Source organism: Physella acuta, unplaced genomic scaffold (genome assembly GCF_028476545.2).
Source record: "Physella acuta isolate Inbredline_101_S28 unplaced genomic scaffold, ASM2847654v3 ptg000150l, whole genome shotgun sequence".
In the NCBI taxonomy this organism is placed as follows: Eukaryota; Metazoa; Mollusca; class Gastropoda; family Physidae; genus Physella; species Physella acuta.
Window position 1 is genome coordinate 1,685,075 of NW_026731669.1, and position 22,379 is coordinate 1,707,453.

At 34.0% G+C, this 22,379-nt stretch overlaps 1 protein-coding gene and 1 long non-coding RNA gene across 3 annotated transcripts; both read right to left on the minus strand.

Annotated features, from left to right (window-relative positions):
* Window positions 1–4,662: 4,662 nt before the first annotated feature.
* On the minus strand, window positions 4,663–8,699 carry LOC131935613 (uncharacterized). The gene is made up of 5 exons (XR_009385961.1): window positions 8,573–8,699; window positions 8,402–8,481; window positions 7,706–7,786; window positions 6,162–6,196; window positions 4,663–4,703 (listed from the first exon to the last, which is right to left on the minus strand). It is a non-coding gene; the product is annotated as an uncharacterized LOC131935613 (long non-coding RNA).
* Window positions 8,700–14,035: 5,336 nt separating this feature from the next.
* Window positions 14,036–17,448, minus strand: LOC131935589 (gastrula zinc finger protein XlCGF17.1). 2 transcript variants are annotated; one of them, XM_059292074.1, is made up of 4 exons: window positions 17,388–17,448; window positions 17,205–17,264; window positions 15,666–15,738; window positions 14,036–15,160 (listed from the first exon to the last, which is right to left on the minus strand). In XM_059292074.1, exons 3-4 carry the CDS (start codon window positions 15,736–15,738, stop codon window positions 14,127–14,129), a joined length of 1,107 nt encoding a protein of 368 aa, XP_059148057.1. In that variant the 5' UTR covers window positions 17,205–17,264; window positions 17,388–17,448; the 3' UTR covers window positions 14,036–14,126. The 2 variants fall into 2 exon arrangements, with proteins under 2 accessions (XP_059148057.1, XP_059148058.1); XM_059292075.1 differs by lacking the exon at window positions 17,205–17,264.
* Between the last annotated feature and the right edge of the window lie 4,931 nt (window positions 17,449–22,379).

Below are 22,379 nucleotides of genomic sequence, written 5' to 3' on the forward strand. Positions count from 1 at the left end.
GTGCAGCTAGTAGCGTACGCAGGGGGGGGGGGGAAGGGGGAACGGCAAAGTGGTGCCTTTTTGGAAACTTTTTAAACTCAAAGTTTTAAACAATGATATTTGTTAAAAAATATTTTTGGTCGGCACATCTATGTTAACACAAGATTTTTTTCATGCAGCAATTCAGCATTATTGTACTAGTCTAGTAGTGTCTACGTTTACAACACGTATTAGCAGCTGCATCAGTTTGCCATTCTAAAATTAACCATTACGATGCATTGCAATGTTTAAAAAACCTTGATTGTATAGGTGATTGTAGCAGGTTGGTATGTTAAGTGATAAGAGCCTAGTGCTAAAAGTACTTAAGTCACATTTTTATGAAAATCAAACAAATAGTAATACTGAAGAATTTATTTAAGTTGCTCCTCCACTCAAAGAAATAATATAACAACGTAATGTTTTATAGTAAATTTTAACCTTTGAACTCATTTATCTCAAGAAGTTGTTTTTTTGACTTAAGTATTTTTAGCAATAAGGACTTATTTATTGAGTGTAGGTCTTGGTAGAATACACGTTGTGTAGGTGATTGTAGCATACACGTTGTGTAGGTGATTGTAGCATACATTGTGCATAGCATATAATGAGTAAAGGTGATGGTAGCATATATTGAGTAACGGTGATAATAGCATACATAAGTTTACGTGATGATAGTTTAAATGGATGTAGGCCATGCCAGATGAAACTCATTATTAAAGATCGATAGCTATGGTAGGATAAAAGAAGTCTAGAAGATAGAGTAGAAAATAAAAAGTATGTGATGGTAGTAGATAAGTGTTGGCGGTAGCATATGGAAAGTGTATGTTGTGGAAGAGTAACGTCAGTGCTTGTTATGGTTGCATACATTGAGTGTAGCTGATAATGGTAGCAGGTAGGCATCGTAGGTGATTAAGTGTTATTGGGAGTGTTGCTAATGGTAGCATACATTAAGTGTAGTTGGTTTTAGTGTACATTAATTTAAGCTGATGGTAGCATATGTTGCCTTGTTGGTATTAATAACATATATTGAGTGAAAGTGATAGTAGCATACATAAAATTACGTATTGATAGCTTACACGGTTGTAGGTGATAGTAGATTACGTGAGTTTAGATGATGGTTGCATGATGGTAAGTAATATAATAAAAAGGTCGACACCACCATCCTTTATCTATTTCTCAACTGATATCATACATTTTTATATTGTGAGTGTTGATTATTTTTTTACATTAATGGTACACGTGTTTATTTATTATAAAATAAATTAACCTGAGCGTAATGAAATTATTTTAGCGTCTTGTATATTCTACACGAATTTTGAACAGGTGGCCTTGTGAAAAACAGCAAAATACATATTGATTTCAATTTGTGAGGAGATTGAGTTTGAGTCTGGCTGTCAATTTAATAGCATTCAAATACCATCTGTTGAAGGAATTAAACGTTTTAGTTAATACTATTTCCAAACTAGTTTTGTTATTTATTTTTAAAAGGTATTATGTTTGTTTTGAAGGCAACTAGTCTATTGGAGGTTGACGAAGTTTAGTTTTATAGTGAACAAACCATAAGGACAGGCCAATGTTAGTGCTAAAAAAAGTGTATGTTTTGTTATTTTTCATAATTTAGTAAGTCACTTGCCATTTTTTTACCCAAGTGATTGACCCATTTATTAAACGAAAACGTGCAGATTATTTTAGACCCTGGAGAAAAGGACAATTATTGTAGTATAATCTGAGCTGTAAGATCCGACAATATTCAATGGGTGACGTGAAAATAGTTTAAATTAATGCAAAATCATGCATACAAGTGCCCGATTTGAGTACGTCGTTGAGAAATTCCTAAGAGAAACACATTACAATTATGAGCTCAGTAGTTCAGCGCATTGCCTAGTCATGCATTACACCTGAACCTGCGCATTGCCTAGTCATGCATTACACCTGAACCTGCGCATTGCCTAGTCATGCATTACACCTGAACCTGCGCATTGCCTAGTCATGCATTACACCTGAACCTGCGCATTGCCTAGTCATGCATTACACCTGAACCAGGTGGGCTATGTAGCCATCTTGTAACTACATAAACAAAGTTATCGCCCGTCTTCGTTTTTTTTTCTTCTTTATTTGCATATACTTTTTAACGTTTTGTTTTGAAACTATAGAACCAAATTTGTGTTAAGGGAATATGCGCAGAAAAAAAGTAATAAACACAATCTTTATTTATTTTTTCATACTGGGGTTCTTGCACTTTTGGAACCTTTTCTTTTTTTGTATTAGGGGTCATCCATAAATGAAGTCACGCTTTTTTGACGATTTTTACCTCCTCCCTCCTCCCCTCCGTCACACGTCGTCACAAAAAGCCAGACCCCCCTAAAATGACGTCACACCTCAGCATACAACCCCTCCCCCCTGAAAATTGCAGTTGAATTTTTTTTAAAACATCGATATTTTTCTAAAATCTTGTTTGAACTCTGTCGAAATAGAGTATTTTAATCAATTCCTATTACAATTTATTAAAACAGTCTTCTAAAACGCGAAATAACGTCTAAAATTGGTTTTCTAACGTTGCTTTTTTATAATGCAAAAGTGTAACGTCGCACCATCTGAACCCCCTCCTTCCCCTCATCACACATCGTCACAAAATTACGAACCACCCCTCTCCCCTACGAGTGTGACGTCATTTATGGACGACCCCTAAACAAAAAAAAAAACATCTTTAAGAAGAAAAAAAAATTAAGGAGTCTAATACCAAATTGGTAAGACAGCGTTAATTTAAAAAAAATCACTTTTCCCAAATCTTACACGATCTCTACAAAACTTCAATATCCATCATCATGTTATATTTGTCATTATTGGAAAACTGGATGTTCATGTATTTGATTTTTGTTTTTCCTTCATTTGAGAAACATCCAAAGCTTACAGTGAGATTTACAAATTACTCAAAAAACGGTATTTTCTTGACCAGGTTTTTGCTACCGATTACTGTTTTTCTCATTTAGCAGTTATAGCACTCAAAAGCTTACTACATTTATTTTATTAATGATCCCACCGTATTTTTATTATTTGTTTTTCGTGTAATAATATAAAAAAATTCACGAGACAAGTGTAATTACTTTTACAGAAAAAAACATTATGATAAAAATATACAAATTTAAAAACTTTCGTATACTATCAAGAGTGCAATTTTTCTGAACAGTAACTTCATAAAAAAAAATGTCGGAACAAAAGTTTAAATATATACTGAAACATGAGCAGCCTAATTTGATTGCTATAAGAGCATACATAAAAGAAGCCGTAGTGTTTTAGTAGTGCTGAAAACTTTTAAATGGCGGACGTTTTTTCGGGGTTCTATGACAACCGAAGTAGTTTTTTCGAACCCCCTTTTATTGTGTATCAGTTACTTTCATGTGCCACACTTGATATAAGTAATCTAAAGGCTGAAGACCTTTAATTGTAAAGAAAAAAAAAAGACGCGCATATACGTTTAGCATTGGAAACTGTTAAGAACCTTAAATTCTACTACTATTAAACACCGTTTCTACGTTTCATAAAGATTTCTCTCATATGGAAGAATGTACCAATGTCCATCCCCTGCTCGCTAGTCAATCAATGGCCACGTTTATAATCCAGTTAATCATTTCTGATAGGCTTTAACGGGTTCATTAGACTTTACATCGGACGGTAGACGACACATGTGTTAATGAGAAGGCCTACGCCATTTGCTCCGTGTAGACTTTACTAACATTGGATGTTAATACCAGATGTGATAGCTGATAAGTATTGATTTAGGCCCTGTAAGGAAACGTGTTACTTGACCCTGACTACACGGACGTGATATCACTTACAACATAAATCAACACGTATTTTATTAGTCAAAAGACTCATCCACATATAAGCTTGTGATGAACTTAAACGTATTTGGTGTGTAGTTTATACACTAATAACCATTTATTATACACCCCGAAACATGTTAAGTAGATTTAAGTTTTTTTGTGGTTTGTAGCCATCTTGCAAAATAGATTTAACAGCACTTTGGAATATTTACAATAAGAAAAATTAAAGTTTTATATTCCATATAAAAGTATTTAATTGGGAAATAAAGTTTTACTTCCTTGAACTTTGATGCAAGTTTAAATGCTTACACAACCGATGTTTAGTTTTTTTTTTTTTTTTTGTTAAGTAGTTGACAGGCTGATTTGATAATTTCATATTTGCACAGCAATTGTTAACACAACAGACGTGTGAACCTTGGTCCTATTTCTAAAACATGAACATACTTGTAAACTTAGCTCTGAAAATTAGAACTACCTCGCTTTTATAAAATTAAGAATTAAATAAATCACTGGCGTAGCGAGGTCGGGTGTCACCCGGTGCGGCACTTAATGGTGTCACCCCCCCAGAGGCATAGAGACCCTTCCCAGGGACAAACTTTCAAATTTTCGATTTGCACCCCCCCCCCCTCAAACTTTCGATTTGCACCCCCCCCCTCAAACTTTCGATTTGAACCCCCCCTCGAGTTTTTCTCTATATATTTTGCTCTTTTTTTGCCTTGGTGTCACCCCCCTAAATGGTGTCACCCGGTGCGATCCGCACCCCCCCGCCCCCCCCCTCGCTACGCCCCTGAAATAAATATAGTACAAAGAAAAGAAAACCATATTTTCTTGGAAACCAATTTTATTTCATTGTTCAGCTTTACACTGTAAAAAAAAAAATTCAGTGGTCTCATTTTATATTATTTTATAAGAAATTCATCTAAATTTAAAGCTAATTACTTATCCATAGCTATTTACGTGAATAATGAACATGGGAATGGGGATGAATGGGGGTGAATGTTGTTTGTGCTGTGCTATGTCCCGTTCTCCCCTGTTCAATCCTTGTGCGGTGAGTTGTGTCAGTAACTAAATAATATTTAGGTTTGTAACCCTTTGTGTACGTATGTGTACGGTGTTAGTACATGAATTGCTTGCCTCAGTTCAGTTAGTTACGGCTACAACGTCAGTCAAGTTTGATACAGTAATTCTATAGCCACTATATCTCACTTTCTTGTACTAGTTTGTTAGTATTTAGAATAGACTGTGCTTGCGTAGATAGTATATATAGTATTAAACTTTTTTTTTAATGCTAACGGCGCTTGTCTTATTTATTCCGGTGTTTTTGTAAGCCGTCTGTGGGTGTTTGTCTTATATGATTACTCGTAACGGCGTAGCAGTGTGTTCACAACAACGTGTTATACATATATTTGCTTTCTTATGTTTGTTGTTTTTAATTTAGTTTGATGTAATTTTTCTTTTCTATAAAAATAACATTAACTGCCTTCGTCATTAACATAAAGTATATACTCGAAGACAGTCTAATACTAAAAACGATTAATTATTTTAGTATCAAGTAACATTTTAGAGGGAAATAAGAGAAAATACAATCATGTATAAAAAGAAAAACGTATTGACAAATATAGATAACGAGCTGTCCTTGGCGTAGCATACGAAGCTATTTAGTTGTTTTATTTTCTACTTTTCAGTACTTAATAATTTGTGGACACTACTAATGTTGCGACTGAAATATTTTGCTTTGAAACACTATCAGTAACTCGTAAAGGACGATAATCCTCACCTTCCGTACTCCGCCCCTGCGAAGCAACCGTCCGTAACGACAGTTCACAGACGACAATGAATAGATCAAGCAGAACTTGTTACCTCCCCTTAAATTCAAATCCTATAAAATCCACGTTATTTGCCCCTAATAACCGTCACTATTTCTACTGGGCTCTACGATTGTAAACATTTAACGTGAACCACAGCTCACCAGACTAGTGGGGGTGGGGGTGATAGCAATATAGTCTGTTCCGCATGCCTGGAGAGCGAGGGAGGGGGCTGGTCGGCGTGCGTACGTGGTGTTGGTGACCCGCATGGTCCCCACGTAGAGAATTTTATATATATATACATATATATATATATATATATATATATATATATATATATATATATATATATATATATATATATATATATATATATATATATATATATAATTTACAAGATACTTAAGTAAAAGAATGAATACTTTGTCGAGCAAAGTAATAAATCGTAATTGATTATTTTTAGATTGAAATATTCATGTTTTAACCGTCACAAATATTAGAAAATGCTATAACATACGGAACTTAAAGTGACAATCTCCTTCATCTGGAAATCTAAAAAAGGAAGAAATCAAAAGAAACTATACTTGATATGATGTTATAAAAAATACCTATGATTTTATTTATACTGTTTAGTCGTTTTATTACATACGAGCCCACCCACAGCGTAGCATACGCCGTTACCTAATTGTTATATTTCTTCTTTCCAGTAATTCATATTTTGTGAATTCGACACTACCAATGCTGCGACAGAAAATATTTGCTTAGAAACACTATCAGTAGCCAGTAAAGGACGATAACCCCCACCTTCCCTTCCTCTTACCTTTAACCCCCCCCCCCCCCCCCCCCGTGAAAGCAGCTTCCTCTTGGTTACCTCCACTAAGTTTCAAATCGTTTTAAAAACAAAATTATCTGCCCCTAATAACTTTTACTAGTTCAACCCGGCTCTAAGATGGTAAACATTTAGCGTGAACCACAGCACATCACACTGGTGGGGAGGGTGGTAGCGATATGACTAGATAGGAAGGGAGGGGCTGATAGACGCGTTTACGTGGTGGTGGTGGTGTCCCGCATGGTCCCAAAGTAGAGAATTTTATATATATATATATATATATATATATATATATATATATATATATATATATATATATATATATATATATATATATATATATATATATATATGTATACACCTATATATACATATATATGTATATGTAATTAGCCAACAGCTATGTAGCTGTTTGTTATCGTATCTTTATTACTTCTTCCTGCTCATTCCTTAACCATTTACATTTTCACTTCATCATGACATGATTTTTGGCCATATATAAAAATGACATTTAATATGCTAATGCCAACTTCGTGTTATGATCATCATTAAAACGACATTTGCGAGAATAATTCCCAAAACATGAGAGTTGATATTACTGATTTTAGCGTTTTGTTTTTTACTCTAAATAAAATTATTTATAAAATAAGCATTTTATTTGTCACTTTGTAAATAGTTCCCAACTTCATCTCTCGTGTAAGTAGTTAATCTAAATTATATGGGCCAGTATGGCCGAAGAGACGGGCGTTCGAATGCTAACCAGAAGATCCAGAATTCGAATATGAGTTCAAGTCCGTAGGACGTCTTTGAGGTATTTCACATTAGGGAAAATAAAGTCAGTTTAGCATAGTGCACACCTCACTATCGAATGCTAACCCGAAGATCCAGAATTCGAATTTGAGTTCAAGTCCGTAGGACGTCTTTGAGGTATTTCACATTAGGGAAAATAAAGTCAGTTTAGCATAGTGCACACCTCACTATCGAATGCTAACCCGAAGATCCAGAATTCGAATATGAGTTCAAGTCCGTAGGACGTCTTTGAGGTATTTCACATTAGGGAAAATAAAGCCAGTTTAGCATAGTGCACACCTCACTATCGACTCATATACCGATGTCACCTGAAACATGTGAACTCACCTGCCCCATCATTAAAATTAATTAAAGTTTATGTTTAAAGTTCAGAATGGAACCAATATTTATTCCTTAATGAATACAAAATAAAAGTGTTTTACCCTATCCTATGCTGACAATAGTAGTCATGACAACAGTAATTGCCAGTTTTAGGGTCACAACTACCTTCCTTTGTACAGTTACTGTTTGTAGAAAAAAGCAAACAATTTGCATCAGATATTTCAGTTACCAGATATGATCGTCTAGTATTAAATTCTCATTTTATGTCGCAACATGCAATTCAAGAAAAACCGGCCGTAATTGTATTCTGCTTGATCAAAAATAGCTTTCAATTTACTTTTGTTGTAAGAATGAAAAAGATAAATATTGTGTTTAAATTAATTTTTGTAAAACAATAAATTCAATAAATATTATAAAAGCTGCAAAAGAAGATATTTTGTTTTGCGTTTAGAGATACATTTTAATTTAATTTCATTAAGCCTAAATTGTTTTCTTTTATCAAGACAAACTTTTATTGGTTGTTTAGTAACACCATGATCGATCATTTGAGAACCTCTCTTGATCGTAATTTATATTCAAAGCTTTGCCAAAAAATAATAGTTGAATGACATTTAAGACTTTCTTACACCGAATGACATAATTAAGTCAAGTTTATATACATTTTGTTTGAGAAAACTTAATGCTAATATACTTTTTTTTTAATTTTATAAGCTTAAAATAACACTGATATCTTGCAGACATGTCAACGTCTTTGAAAGCTTTCGTGTAGCTTTCATCTTTTAAATAAAATCACCTACCTGTCTGATAATACAACAGTATTGGCAAGACTCATCATAAGAAGTAAAACTGCTATTTTCATTTTTATCATTTTCGTCAACTGTAACCAATTTAAAAAAAAATAAAGAATACATTTATGTACGTTGTAATAAGACGAATAGAATTGTTCATAATAAAATTATATTGCTTACTTGGCGTATGGAGAAGAGGTCTATTTCAAGTCGATTACTTGCAATGTGCTATACGAAGTATGGCTGGATCAACGACCACTTATTATACCTTAGACAGTTTTAAATTAACCCACATTGGTTGATAGGATCAATTTCAATTTGTTGAATTCAAAACGTACCGTATAATCCTCTGTTGTAAATCAAGCTCAAGATAATGAGAAAATGGTACTTGTCTGTGAATGTTGACGATGGTAATTTCAGCAATCAGTCACGAGTGATAATGACCTACCAGTAGTTTAGATTAAATTTACTTATACCTGTTTTATATTGGACTTTATGTATTGCTGGTGATGTACACTTACCTATGATACAGAGACCACACGTAAGCTTGTTGTATATGTTAAGTACTATAATGGGACGAAACTCACAATTAGAGTGTTAGTAATAATAGGATGAAAGAAGTCTAGGTTATAGTGTAGATTGGGAAATAATTTGATGGTAGCAGATACGTGGCGGAGGTAGCGTATAAGAAATATATATATCACGTACGCGTAACATGAGTGTAGGTCATGATAGCATAAATTGAATGTACGTGAACCGTAGCATACAATGAGTGTAGATGGTCGTAGCATACATTGAGTTTACATCTATGCTAGCCGTGTTCATATATTACAAAATACATGTACTGGCATGTGTTTAAGTTAGAATATAGGTAGGCCAAACGCCTGCATTTCCCGTAGGCGTGTTAACTATCTGCAAATGGTACAAGTAATTTGAATAGGTAGTTTCGTATACAGAATCGATTTCAGTAGCCCCCCCCCCCCCCGCCCCCCTCCCGTATCCCTAGTGAATGGCGCTCGTTAAAACGAATATAGACGACATATTGCACATTGGGAAACCTGGAGCGAGTAATATGACCGCCGGGGCGCCGTCTGATGCTCATGTGTGTATAATTTATTTTCTCCTTTTTAGTGAATTATTACATAAAAGCTTGTTTTTAAAACGTTTTTTATGAAAAATGTTTACAAGCTTTTATTTAACTCACTTCCTCTGTCTGTCTAGATCGAAACGGCCGAGTGAAATTGCAGGCACTTCTACCTGACATATACGGTTCGTAGGATGCACGTGGGTCAAGACATGAAGACAACGCAACATGACATTAAATATCCACACGCGTCGTCATGACAAAAGCGCGTCATCACGTTCAATAGGCGCACAATGGTTTTTAGTCATGTAACTCTAATGTAAATAAAAACATGTAAAGTACTAAAAATAATTTCATAAAAAAAACGTTTTAATAACAATCTTTTTGTAATAATGCACTAAAAACATTTTATGAAATGTTTTAATGGTTTAAGACAGTTTAAGTAATTAAAAATGCATTAAAATCATATCTAAATAGCAATGTGCCATCTCCCCTAGTGTTTTACAAGAATAATCGAGAAAGTTTAGGGGAAGTTATTCCCGGTTTATTTGTAAGTAAAATTCCAGACTTTTTCCTGACTTCTATGGGAGAATATTCGGTCAAGGCGAGATCACTTTAGAACTCAGTAGACCTAGATAGCTTATGTAACATCCGAACAATTGGTCATATCAGCTTAAGGACAGCTTAAACCCCATAATTTGACTTTTTAAAAATAAGACTTACTTTACTTATTTTAAATCAAGTAGGGTGGTAAAATTTTACAGGAAACACACGTTTTGCTTTTACATATTGTGTACTTCAATTTAAAAAAGTTAGTCATTAATTTTGGAGAAAACGACATTGAAAAATAATTCATGAGTACATTACTCCTACAATTTTCAATATACTTATACTAAATTCCGCACAAACTTTACTGTATGTTCGTAGAACAAAGTATGCTAAAGTAATAGCTGTATCTATTATAGATTTTATTACAACAATTTTTTCTTCGACCCAACATTTATTAATTTTAAGCCCTGTTATCAAAAATGTAAAAAAATAAATAAATAAATAAAGTTTGATATGCCAACTTAAATTTTTTAGTGTATTATATTATTAAGCGATTAAAAAAATGGTGCTAAGTTTTATTTGAATACCTTTGTTAGTTTTTGTTATACTCCGTAAAAGAACAAGTTTTTTTTTTCGTGAAATTTCAAGACTTAATTTTTTTTTATAATGAATGTATACACTACTTGCTAGCATAAATTGGCTTTTCTTATGATTTCGTCATCAACCTATATTACATAGACTTACTTTAGTAGTCTAATTACTAAAAACCAATTATGGGGTTAAGCTGACCTCAAAAATCAGCGTTCGTTGCTACAAGGAGTGGCGGATTAATCTAGTCCTTAAAAATAAAAGACGTTTAGCAAAGATTTCACAATTTATTTGAGTTTTCCAAATTAAATTAAAAGAAGGCCGCAATGGTAGTGGGGTAGTTTTAAAAACGGGCTATGAGGGGTTGGTGAATTAAAAATACCGGTATGTAAATTATACCTAGACTACTATGTATTTAATATTAATTTTTAAAAAAAATTGGATTCAGGAGACGTACATTTCGTTTGAAGAGCTGAAACTCTTTCAGATACGTCTTTTCCAAATAAAAAAAATTGTCACAGTAAATTACAGTGTAAAATATCAGCGGAAAAGTTCGGAATGAAAATTCGAATTACGCTATAAATTATTGTGTAAAGTCACATCCCTGCAGGCTTATTATTTCGTTAGCCTTACTCAACATTCATAATGTAATTAACACCCCCCTTCCCTTTCACCTTCCGTCACACATGTCTCCGAATGTGTCAAACCACGACGATGATTATATTTGTACTTTCTCCTATATACGAAGTACAGAGAAAGTCTTGAAATCGTGCAAAAAAAAAATTCTAGATTTTGTTCAAATCTCGATGTTTTACAGCTCCCTGCAGAGTTTTTCCAGGCATCTCTTCAGGGGGGGGGGGGGGGGGGGGCGAAGACCCCCGAAAATTTTTTACCGCCCCCCCCCCCCAACGAAATTTATATAATTTATATAGAAAATATATACTTTTAACAGTGTCCGCCCCCCCCCCCCCGAAGAAAGTCTACCGCCCCCCCCGAAAATTTCAAGTGCCCCCCCGGAGAAAAAAGTCTGGAAGAAACACTGGCTCCCTGAGTCAGAAAAACATAGTTTTGCAATCTTGTCCGTATGTCTGTGTGTGTGTCTGTGTGTGTAAACATGATAACTTAAGTACCGTTACAGCTAAATTGATGAAATTTCATATATAACATATTATAAGTATTATATTAAAATCGTAGATCCGTATCAACTTTTGAGCGATTTGCGATAACCAGAAGTGGAACTTTTTCTACTTTCAATTTTTCAAAAGCCTATAACTTGAGTACTATTTCAGAATAGACAAATGAAATTTCACACGTAAGTAAAAGAAATAATTGTCTGCCGTCTATCAAATTTTGAGAAATTTCTGTTGACCAGAAGTAGTAATTTTTGCGATTCCTGATTTCTCGAAAAACGCATGTGAATTTATAAAGTACTAAAAATATACCGCACTAATTTGCACATTTTATTTGGCGTTCAGATGGTGTGCAATTCTTTTTTCTACGACATTTTATTCTATTTTAAAAATTGTAAGTATTTAAAATGGATTAAAAATCATGTCTATATCCCGAGTTGCCATCCCCTGTTGTTTCATAAAAGAATATTCGAGAAAGTTTAGAGGAGATCATGTCATGTTCATGACATGTTTGCCTGTCGTCCCTACGGGGACATAGTCCGCTGACAAGAGCTTTCCAGACGTCTCTGTCCAGGGCTTCCTTCCTTATACGGAAACCGGCTCAGAAGGTTTACTTCCATTAGCCAGGCAGGCCTCAGTGTAGCAAACTCCGACCTTTAAAGAGTTTCCCACACCTTGGTCGCTACTTCCGTTGGCTCTCACCGGGCTTTCCTTCCCCACCCACCAGACGCGGGACGTCGTCCTACCGCCTGGTACCCAGCTTGATCGTGGGGGGCGTTCGTCCATTTTTTGAGCCTAGTCTTGCACCTCTCCTCCCCCACGCTATAATGTGGGGGACTTGGGAGTCCGACGTACCAGGCTCTTCGGACCCGTCCAGGGCTAGTCTCTCCAACTGTGGCACCCCGTAGTGTTTCAACAATTTCCACATTGACTGCCTATCCAGGCTATCAAAGGCCTTTCTCATAGTCTATGAAATTAATATAGAGAGATGAGTTCCACTCTTGGGTCTGTTCAATGATGATGCGCAGGGTAGCAATTTGGTCTATGCATGACCTTTCCTTCCAAAAGCCCGCCTGTTGATCACGAGCTGGGGATCTATCGCTTCCCTCATTCTGTTTAATAATATTCTGTTGAAGACTTTGCCTGGTTGGACAAAAGTGTTATCCCTCTATAGTTAGAGCATGCACAAAGATCGCCTACTTCCACTCCTCTGGTATTTGTTCATCTTCCCAGATTTTCTTGAAGAGTGTGTGGTGCTAGTTTCTATATCTGCTGTCAGTGCTTCTGCCAGTATACCATCTATTCCAGGAGCCTTCCAATTTTTCTGCTGCTTTATAGCTTTATGTATCTCTTCTTTTGAAGGTGGGTTGCAGTCTATAAGGAGATCACTTTCAGTGCACTATGGTGTTGGTCTATTTAGTAATCTTCAAAATGTTCTACCCATCTCTTCATCTGTCCTTCCGCATCAGGTATTGTCTTTCCATCTTTGGTTTTCACTGGCGTCTCTGGCTTACTGTACTTACCAGATATCTTCTTAATTGTATTGTACACGTCCCTAATATTACCATGGTGCAGTGCCTTTATATGCTTTTAGTTTTTTCCATGTTTCCTCTATCGTCTCTTCTTCTATTAGTTCTTGTAGTACCTGAAACCTATTGGACATATGAAGTTTAAATTCATTGAGTTTAGAGGGGTCCTTTAGCAGGCCTGTATTGTATCTGTATTTCCTTGTTTTCCAACATGTTTTTCTTCAGTTTGAGTTTTACTTTAGCTACAAGTAGGTAATGGTCTGAAGCAACATCAGCTCCACTCTTGACGCGTACATCCTGAAGTGATCTCCTGAACTTTTTTATGATACATATATGGTCTAAAACATGAAATTCCGTTTACATAACTGAACCGTTCTCAAGTAATTGTATTTCCACAGAAACAAAATAACACTTCCAATAACCAGAAATTGTTTAAAAGTTGGCTAAAACCTGCGCATACAATCTAAAACTTGTATGTGAAAAAATTAATCTACCTAACTTTTTAAAAATTGTACTTAAGTTATAGGCTTTAAAGAGACCAGAAGTACAGTACATACCACTTACCTGATGTCTCTCAAATGTTGACAGAAAACTGCAAACATTATGAAGTTTTGTCAACATAAATGAAATGGTACTCAAGTTATTGTGTTTACTGAAACACACCACACACACCACACCACCCACCACACCACAGACCCAAACACACCACACCCACCACTGCTCTAAACTCTGTAAACAAGAAAGTAAAAAGATAAGTGTCTGGTCATTCTGGATTTATTTCAGTAGAGGTTTTTAAATTATGTTCAATGAAATGTGAGGAATCTGTAATACATTTACTGCATAACATAAAAATTTTAAGGCTTCTCTCCCTGATGAATTCTAAGATGTGTATTCACATTACCAAAATATGTAAAACATTTACCACATTGGTCACACTTATACAGCTTCTCTCCTGTATGAATTAAATGGTGTTGCTTTAAGCTAAACGCATAGGTAAAACATTTGCCACATTGGTCACACTTGTACGGCTTCTCTCGTGTATGAATTATATGGTGTCGCTTTAAGCTACGGGATTGGGTAAAACATTTACCACATTGGTCACACTGGTACGGCTTCTCTCCTGTATGAATTAAATGGTGTTGCTTTAAGGTACACAAATGAGTAAAACATTTACTACATTGGTCGCACTGGTACGGCTTCTCTCCTGTATGAATTAAATGGTGTTGCTTTAAGCCATACGGATGGGCAAAACATTTACCACATTGGTCACACTTATACTGCTTCTCTCCTGTATGAATTGAATGGTGTTGCTTTAAGCTACACAAATGGTTAAAACATTTACCACATAGGTCACACTTGTGCGGCTTCTCTCCTGAGTCAACTCTTTGGTGAATCTTTAAGTTACTCAAACGGGTAAAACCTTTACAACATATGCTACATGTGTAAGGCTTCTCTTCTGTATGAATTATAATGTGCATTTGTATTTGATAAAGATTTCGAAAACATTTACCACATTGGTCACACTTGTAAAGCTTTTCTCCTGTATGAATTTTTAAGTGCCTATACATTTGAGTACGAGTTCTAAAACATTTCCAACATATGCCACATTTGTAAGGCTTTTCTCCTATATGAATTAAAAGGTGTACTTCTAAATATTGGAGACTTGTAAAATATTTACCACAATTGTCACACTTACAATGCTTTTTCCATTTATGAATTCCATGGTGCTGATGAAAATTAGATAACTGATTAGAATGTTCACTAGTGTCAACTGTGAAATCTAGATTCTTATTGTCAAGGTTTTCCCCTTCATGTTTGTATTTCAAATGCAAATTATAATGAAAGAGTGTTGAAAAATCCAATTTGCAGTGCTGACATTGATAGATATCTGAAAATATTTTCATAATTATATATGACAAATTTTAGGGGAATAGACATGGTGTGGCCAAATTATAGAGTGTATGACTGCTAACCAAAGTGTAAAGTGGGGTCGGTAGGATGTCCAGCTCGGATGGGTACCTAACTGACAGTAAGGAAAGTAAAAGTGAATGGGCATATTGCTGACCACTGACCACTTTATTTTTTTTTGCACAAACAGGTAAACTCAACTTCATCTGCCCCATGGATCGCCAGCTCAAAAAGGTTTACTTTTTAAATTTAATGTTTAAAAACTGTATCAAGCAGAGCTAATTAACAGTATACAGGCAGAGAATGATATTTATTAGACATTTGCTTCACTATTATTTTGTATTGACTGAATAAGTCTAGCATGAATTGTTAAAGTTATTGTCATGAGGTAGAATAGATTTTTAAAGATATTAGTATTGTTAGATATCAGACATGTATGTACTGAAAAAAAAGTCAATAAAAATAAATGAGTAAAATTTATTTACCGCAGTCATTCACAACACCAATCCTCTGTACCTGAATACCCAGGTCTCTGTTATAGTTGTCACCATGGTACATCTGAAAATTTCAGAATACTAAACTATACTAGTTAACTGTAACAAAAACATTCATTATAACAGATGGTGTGGTGTGGCACTGCTAACCAAATCACTGTATTTTATTATACATGAATGGTCAATTTTTTTAAATTGCAACTATAGACACAAGTCTAAAAGCTAATAAACCTCTGGAAACATAATATACCACATTGTGTCATAAACACTTGAATGCTTATAAGTGGCAAAACAGGAAGAATAAACCAGGAGTGATCTCCCCTAAACTTTCTCGAATATTCTAATATAAAATTAAGAGGGATGGCAACTCAGGACTCATAAACAGCTTAAAGCAAAAACAGATGCTGAATCCTATTGGTTATATAAGCATGTAAAAGTGTCCTCTAATAAGTTATAATCAATTAAACAATGAGCCATGACACTTGCAGAATTATAGACACTCAGCTGTCTTTATCTGTTAATGCATGTAATTGCAAAACTTTGAAACTGGATGAACACAGGGGCATCTGTGAGAATTTAAGTTCATAATCAGTCATAATGGTAGTCATTATATAAGTAACCATTGGTCAAGTACTTTACTAGTCTGGACTGTGTTGTCTACAGGTAGAATTTTGACTTAAAAAAAATACAACTTTAAGGCAAGATTTTGATAATAGTGCAGTCATGTAGGCCCTAGGTCATATTATATATAAAATAAATAATATATATATATATATATGATATATAAATAGACTCAAGCAGTTTACTGCTAAGATATTATTAGTCTAGATCTAGTCTAGATTTCTAGAATCTAGATCTAGAGTCTAGATTTTAAATTTTAAGTAATCAATGGACACCAGTGAGTTGACAAAGATCCTTCCGTAATGTTGTTGACATGGAATAAAAATGTGCTTTTTTAGATTTAGGACCGTAAAAATAATAAAAGATAAAATTTTATTAAAAACATAAGCCTAAAATTAATTCAGAAATTTAATATTTTTAGAATCAATGCTATATACAAGTTGCAGATCCAGAGAACTTGAAAATAATTTGTTGAGTTTGAGGCTACATTTCTATTTATTTTCATCAAGCTTAAGTTATAACCCGATGTTTTACTTTCGTAAGACAAACATTGATTGGCTGTACAGGAACTCAGTGATCGATTTCCGACAGCCCCACTTTATAGTTTTTTTGTTTACAAAACTTTGCAGATCAAGTTTTTAAATAACAATGCAAATTTAAACACCATGACCTAGTTTTTCTATTTTTAGCCTACAATGTGTAGAATAAAATTTATGGCGGCCGAATAACAGGATGCCATTGTTTAATGTTTATGTATGTTGCCATAACACATGAAGAAAACCAAATTGTTTTTGCTTTTTTTTTATGGTTATAAAATCCAGGCAGGATTTTATAACCATATTAATTGTAACTACGCCGTGCATGATTTTAAAATTAATTTATGGACCTCTCAAATCAAATAGAATCTACCTTTGAGACTTTTCTCGCTGGTGTCCATTCGGCTGCAGAAAAAATGCACGGGAGAGGTAACTGATGAATATATTTGTTTAAATAAGTAGCTGTATATTTAAGTTAAATTGTACAAAATATAACAGATAATCGATTTAAAATAACAATCAGTGACCAAAACAATTTAAAATATCATAAACTAACTTAAAACAAGGTGTTTGAGTTTGAGATAAATGTTAGTAGATCCAAACAGCGGCCATCTTGCTAATTAAAATTTGGAGTAGTTTCCCTTGATAAAAATGTCTATTCTTAGATCTATATTGTGCTGACTTTGTCGTTTAAGGGGATATGCTATGTATTTTTCTATTTTCTACAGTTTAAGATCTAAAGCCTTTTGAGTACTTTTATCATATTTGGCATATAAAAGTAAGTATTAAACAGCAAAAAAAAGGGTCAAAAACAATTTTGGTTGTCATGGAAACCCAAAAAACCTCCGCCATTTTGAATGTTTCGGTACTCTTAAAAATACTAAGGCTTTTTTATTTATGCACCTATAGCAATCAAATTTAAACTGCTTATATTTCAGTATATATTAAAACTTTTGTCACGACAACTTTTTGAAATAATTACTAGATCTAGTAAGAAATTTTCAAGGTCTAAAATATTGTACCCTTTTTAGTATTCAAAAGTTTCAAAATTTGCATATTAATTACCAAATACTTTTTTTCTATTAAAGCAATCACAATTCCCTCGTGACAAAAGTTGTATTTTTGCATGAAGAACAATTACTGAAAATATGGTTGGCATTGTTTAATAAATAAAAAAGTAGTCGGCTTTTTAGTGTTAAAAACATGCGAACTGAGAAAAACAGCCAAAAGTAACGAAAACTAGGTCAGGAAAGTACCATATCTGTGTAAACTGCAAAGCCTATTGTAAGTTTTGGGTGTTTCCGAGATGTAGGAAATTAATTTTATTAGATACTTAAGAAATCCAGCTTTCCAATGATGTCAAATACAATTTAATGACGGATATAAAACTTTTCATAGAGAGCTTTTAAGATTGGGAAAAATTAATTATTTTTTAATTAATAGGGTCATAAAAATCGTAATTCAAACACATAAAATATTTTTTTCTCTTTAAATTTATTATTTTCTTTATACAAAAATGGACAAAGTATCCAAAAGTGTAAGAAACCGATCATGACTAAAAACAAGAAATTTTGTGATTTTTTTCCGCGCATATTCCCTTAATACACATAGCTGTCTTGTTTAATATAATTAGGACAGATGGCCGTCTTCTTATCTTTAATTTCAATTGAAATGAATGCTATGTAGGAAGCAAACAAAGCACACACAAAAAACCCCAGACAAAATGAACAACTAGGCTTAAATGGATCGGCCATAAATGATGTCATACTTTTCCAGATGAAATCCCTCTCCCCAATCGTTACTAAAAGCAAGATGATGATATATGTTGTTTGATATATATATCATATCGCAGTTCTATTATACCCCAAAGTATATATTTCTATATAAATTATATAAATTTAATTTCGTTCGGGGGGGGGGGGGGGGGGGGCGGGTGGTTAATTTTTTTTCGAAGAGATGCCATGAAGAAACTCTGCTTGAGTACCGTTACAGCTAGGTTGATGAAATTTCATATATAAGTATTGTATCAAAATCGTAGATCCGTATCAACTTTTGAGCGATTTTCGATAACCAGAAGTGGAACTTTTTCAACTTTCAATTTTTCAAATGATTATAACTTGAGAACTATTTCAGATAAATAAATAAATTCCGCATGTAAGTAAACGATAAAATTCTCTGCCTTCTGTCAAATTTTAAGTAATTTCCGTTGACCGGAAGTAGTAATTTACGCTGTTCCAGATTTTACAAAAAAAAAAGAAAAACGCATGTGAATTTATAAAGTAGGCTACTAATAATAATCCGCACTATGATGCACATTTTATTTGGCGTTCACAGGTGTGCAATTCTTTTTTCTACGAGATTTTATTCTATTTTAAGCTTAAGTATTTAAAATGGATTAAAATTCATGTCTATATCCCGAGTTCCCATCCCCTGTTTTTTTTATAAAAGAATATTCGAGAAACTTTAGGGGAGATCACTCCCGATTTATTAGTTTTTAGTAGCTGAACGTAATTTTTTAAGAAAAGACATTGTTACCCAGCTTGGCACTATTGTATTAAAAGCAACTTAAAAACTCTTTCTGTAAGGTTTGACGCGTACAATGGTGCTGATACGGTAGCATCTCTTTTGGAATTGTTTTTATTCAAGTATTCTATAACGTTTGCAACAAAATGTACGGCTCTGAATGTACTAAAAAGAAAGACAACAATGACATTGTTTGTAAGCGAATTATTTTCATTGTTATTTCCCTTTGATCATTAAAACGTTGTCAATTCAAAGTAAATTTACTTGCGTAAATTAAAGGCCAAAGGCAATAATACAAAAAGAACAAAAATAAACAAAACATAACACATTACATATTGCAAAAGGCTCACACAAATGTTATGCGCCAAGCGCTTGAGTGAAACCCCCAGGGAAAGCGGAAGAGAGGGCGCCCAAGACAGACCTGGAGGCGGAGTCTTCTTGAAGAACTGAAGCCAACAGGGATGTCCTGGGAGATGTCAAAATTAATAGCCGAGGATAGGAAGAAATGGAAGGAAATGGTGGAGGCCCTATGCTCCATAAGGAGCAAAGAGGACTAAGTCAAGTAAGTCAAAGTCACACAGGTTAAGAAGAAGTCATATAATGTAACCCATTTTATACAATGCACTAATGTCCCCATATCACGATGGAGGTTAATTTCTTCCATTGTTGAGTATAAAGAGATTTAACACGGTTTTTAAATGTACTCTGTTATATTCTTCTGTCAGCAAAAAAAAAACTCAAACTGATAGGACATTTGACATTTACAACCTGCACCTAATGTATAAACATTGCTTTAAGACTTAGCGTAAAACAATGTCAAGTCAAGTAGGCCTACCTGTCTTTAGCAATGATTAGCTACGACTGGTCCTCTCATTGTTGATTACACCGTTATGACTGGCTAAAGGCTTAGACAAGCTATGACCTGGTATACTACATGTTACATTGTGTCACAACAGTGAAGATAATTCTGATAATGTCTGCATTTTAAGTACGGTATAGTCGAGGAGAAGAAAGTCTGGTGGATGATAGTGGATGGTACAGCTAGAGCAGCAAGCATGGGTAGAGTTGTAGTTAATGGATAATATACAGTAGTTTATTCAGGATTAGATAATTTTAACGTAGATGGCTTTATCTTGCAAATACAAATGTTTACAATAACATAACCATACAATTGTAGTTTAATGAATTATATTTTGCTCTTTTAAATTTAAATCTGTGAAGTATAAAGAGCTTCTGTCTACCTAGCAACACACAGAATGACTGTGTAGGAGAAATGTAGATTCAACAACATAAAACCTTCTTTAATATATATTTTACTGTTTTATATGGTGCTCATTATCGCGTGATCATCTTTAATATGTTGTCACGTATTGAAAGTAGAAAAATGCTACCAAAAACAGTTATGCTATTACAAAAGAAATATACTATTTTTGCTTCCAGTTATACGAAATTTATTATCGGTTGGAACATGTTTTTAAAAAAAAGAAAGATAATCAAGAAAATCTATAGTTGTAAAACATTTTCATTGTTGCTTCCCTTTGACCGTAAACGTTTTTCTATTCAGTTGGTCGTTGGTCCTTATAAAATAAAGAACTTGCACTTGTCAGACAAAATGTCGGGTATATTTATCAGTGCAACTTGTAATTACTTTGATCAATATTAGATGCATTAAAATAGCTCTAAAATATACTTAAAAAATAAACCGTGCCAGCATAATCTTTAAGATTTTTGCGAGCTCATTTTGAATCGTTGGTTATGTGCATTAACCATGGTTTTAAATTTTACAAATATTTAACAACTTTTGCCATAAAAGCGAAAAAAGTAACGGTATCTTTAAAATGTGAAGGTCAATCTAGATAATCTAGCAGATTAAATAGATTTAATATATTTCTTTGAACATGACATACAAATCAATTTTGTGGTCACAACCGGGTATATATTTCCCGAATTACTCAGGTACCCATCAGAGCTGGATGAACTTAGGAATGAGAGACTTACATTTCAACATGCGAGTGCTCTATCACCAGATGGTGAAAGTATTTAGATGAAATAAGAATAAAGAAAATGTTTAAACAAGAGTCAGTCTATCAGAGCGACAAATTCCGATCTCACTAAACATTTCTATTGGAGTAGGACAACACAAGATGTAGATTTTAACGGTTGTGTCTGGTATCAGTTTAGTTTATTTAAACTTCAATTGATAGAAATTTGTTAGAGATAATATTTACAACATTAAACATGAAATGTGCCGAAAATACATTATGGTAGTTGCAAGTTTTGACGGTTAAAAGGTTTAAATCAATCAAAACATTTGTTTTAATCATTTAAATGTAATAAAATGTTTACAAGACATGCTAGTCTTAACTCAAACATTTTTATGACGGGAATCGTTCCGCAATTGTGTTTGTTTACATTGTGTAGACAAGGGGAGAGAACTAACAGTTACATCAGTACAAATACTCCCCACTGTAATTTCCTTTAGAGTTTGATCCACTGTGGGGATGGGGATACAGCGTCATAATGAAATAATAGTAAAAACATCATTGTTATGATGTGTGTTTTATCAGGTATTTTGGTGCGAATGAATATTGTTGCGAGAAATATGACGAATTCATGTTAGGAACGGGTTGTTATGGTATGCAAGCTAGGTAGTTCGGACTAGGGAGAGACACTTCGTGTAATGTCGATATCAAGGATAGTTTTATGTTTATTTATACGAGAATAGCAGTTGAATAATTATTGACCAAGAAAATAATAGGCTATGTGTAAAGTGATTATCGCCTGTATCGTGGTGATGGGAATGCAGATGGTAGTGGTACGCTTTAAATGGTAGTAGATCTCGTGATCAAACACGACACTCTCACAGCAGCCCTAACAGTCATGTATAAATTTGTCATCTAGTCCATATGGTCTTTGTGCTAAATTTCTCTTTTGCACATTTTTAGTTGTGTTTTTTTCTGGTTGCGCATTTTTCTGTTTGCGCTTTTTTCTGTTTGCGCTTTTTTCCGTTTGCGCTTTTTTCTGT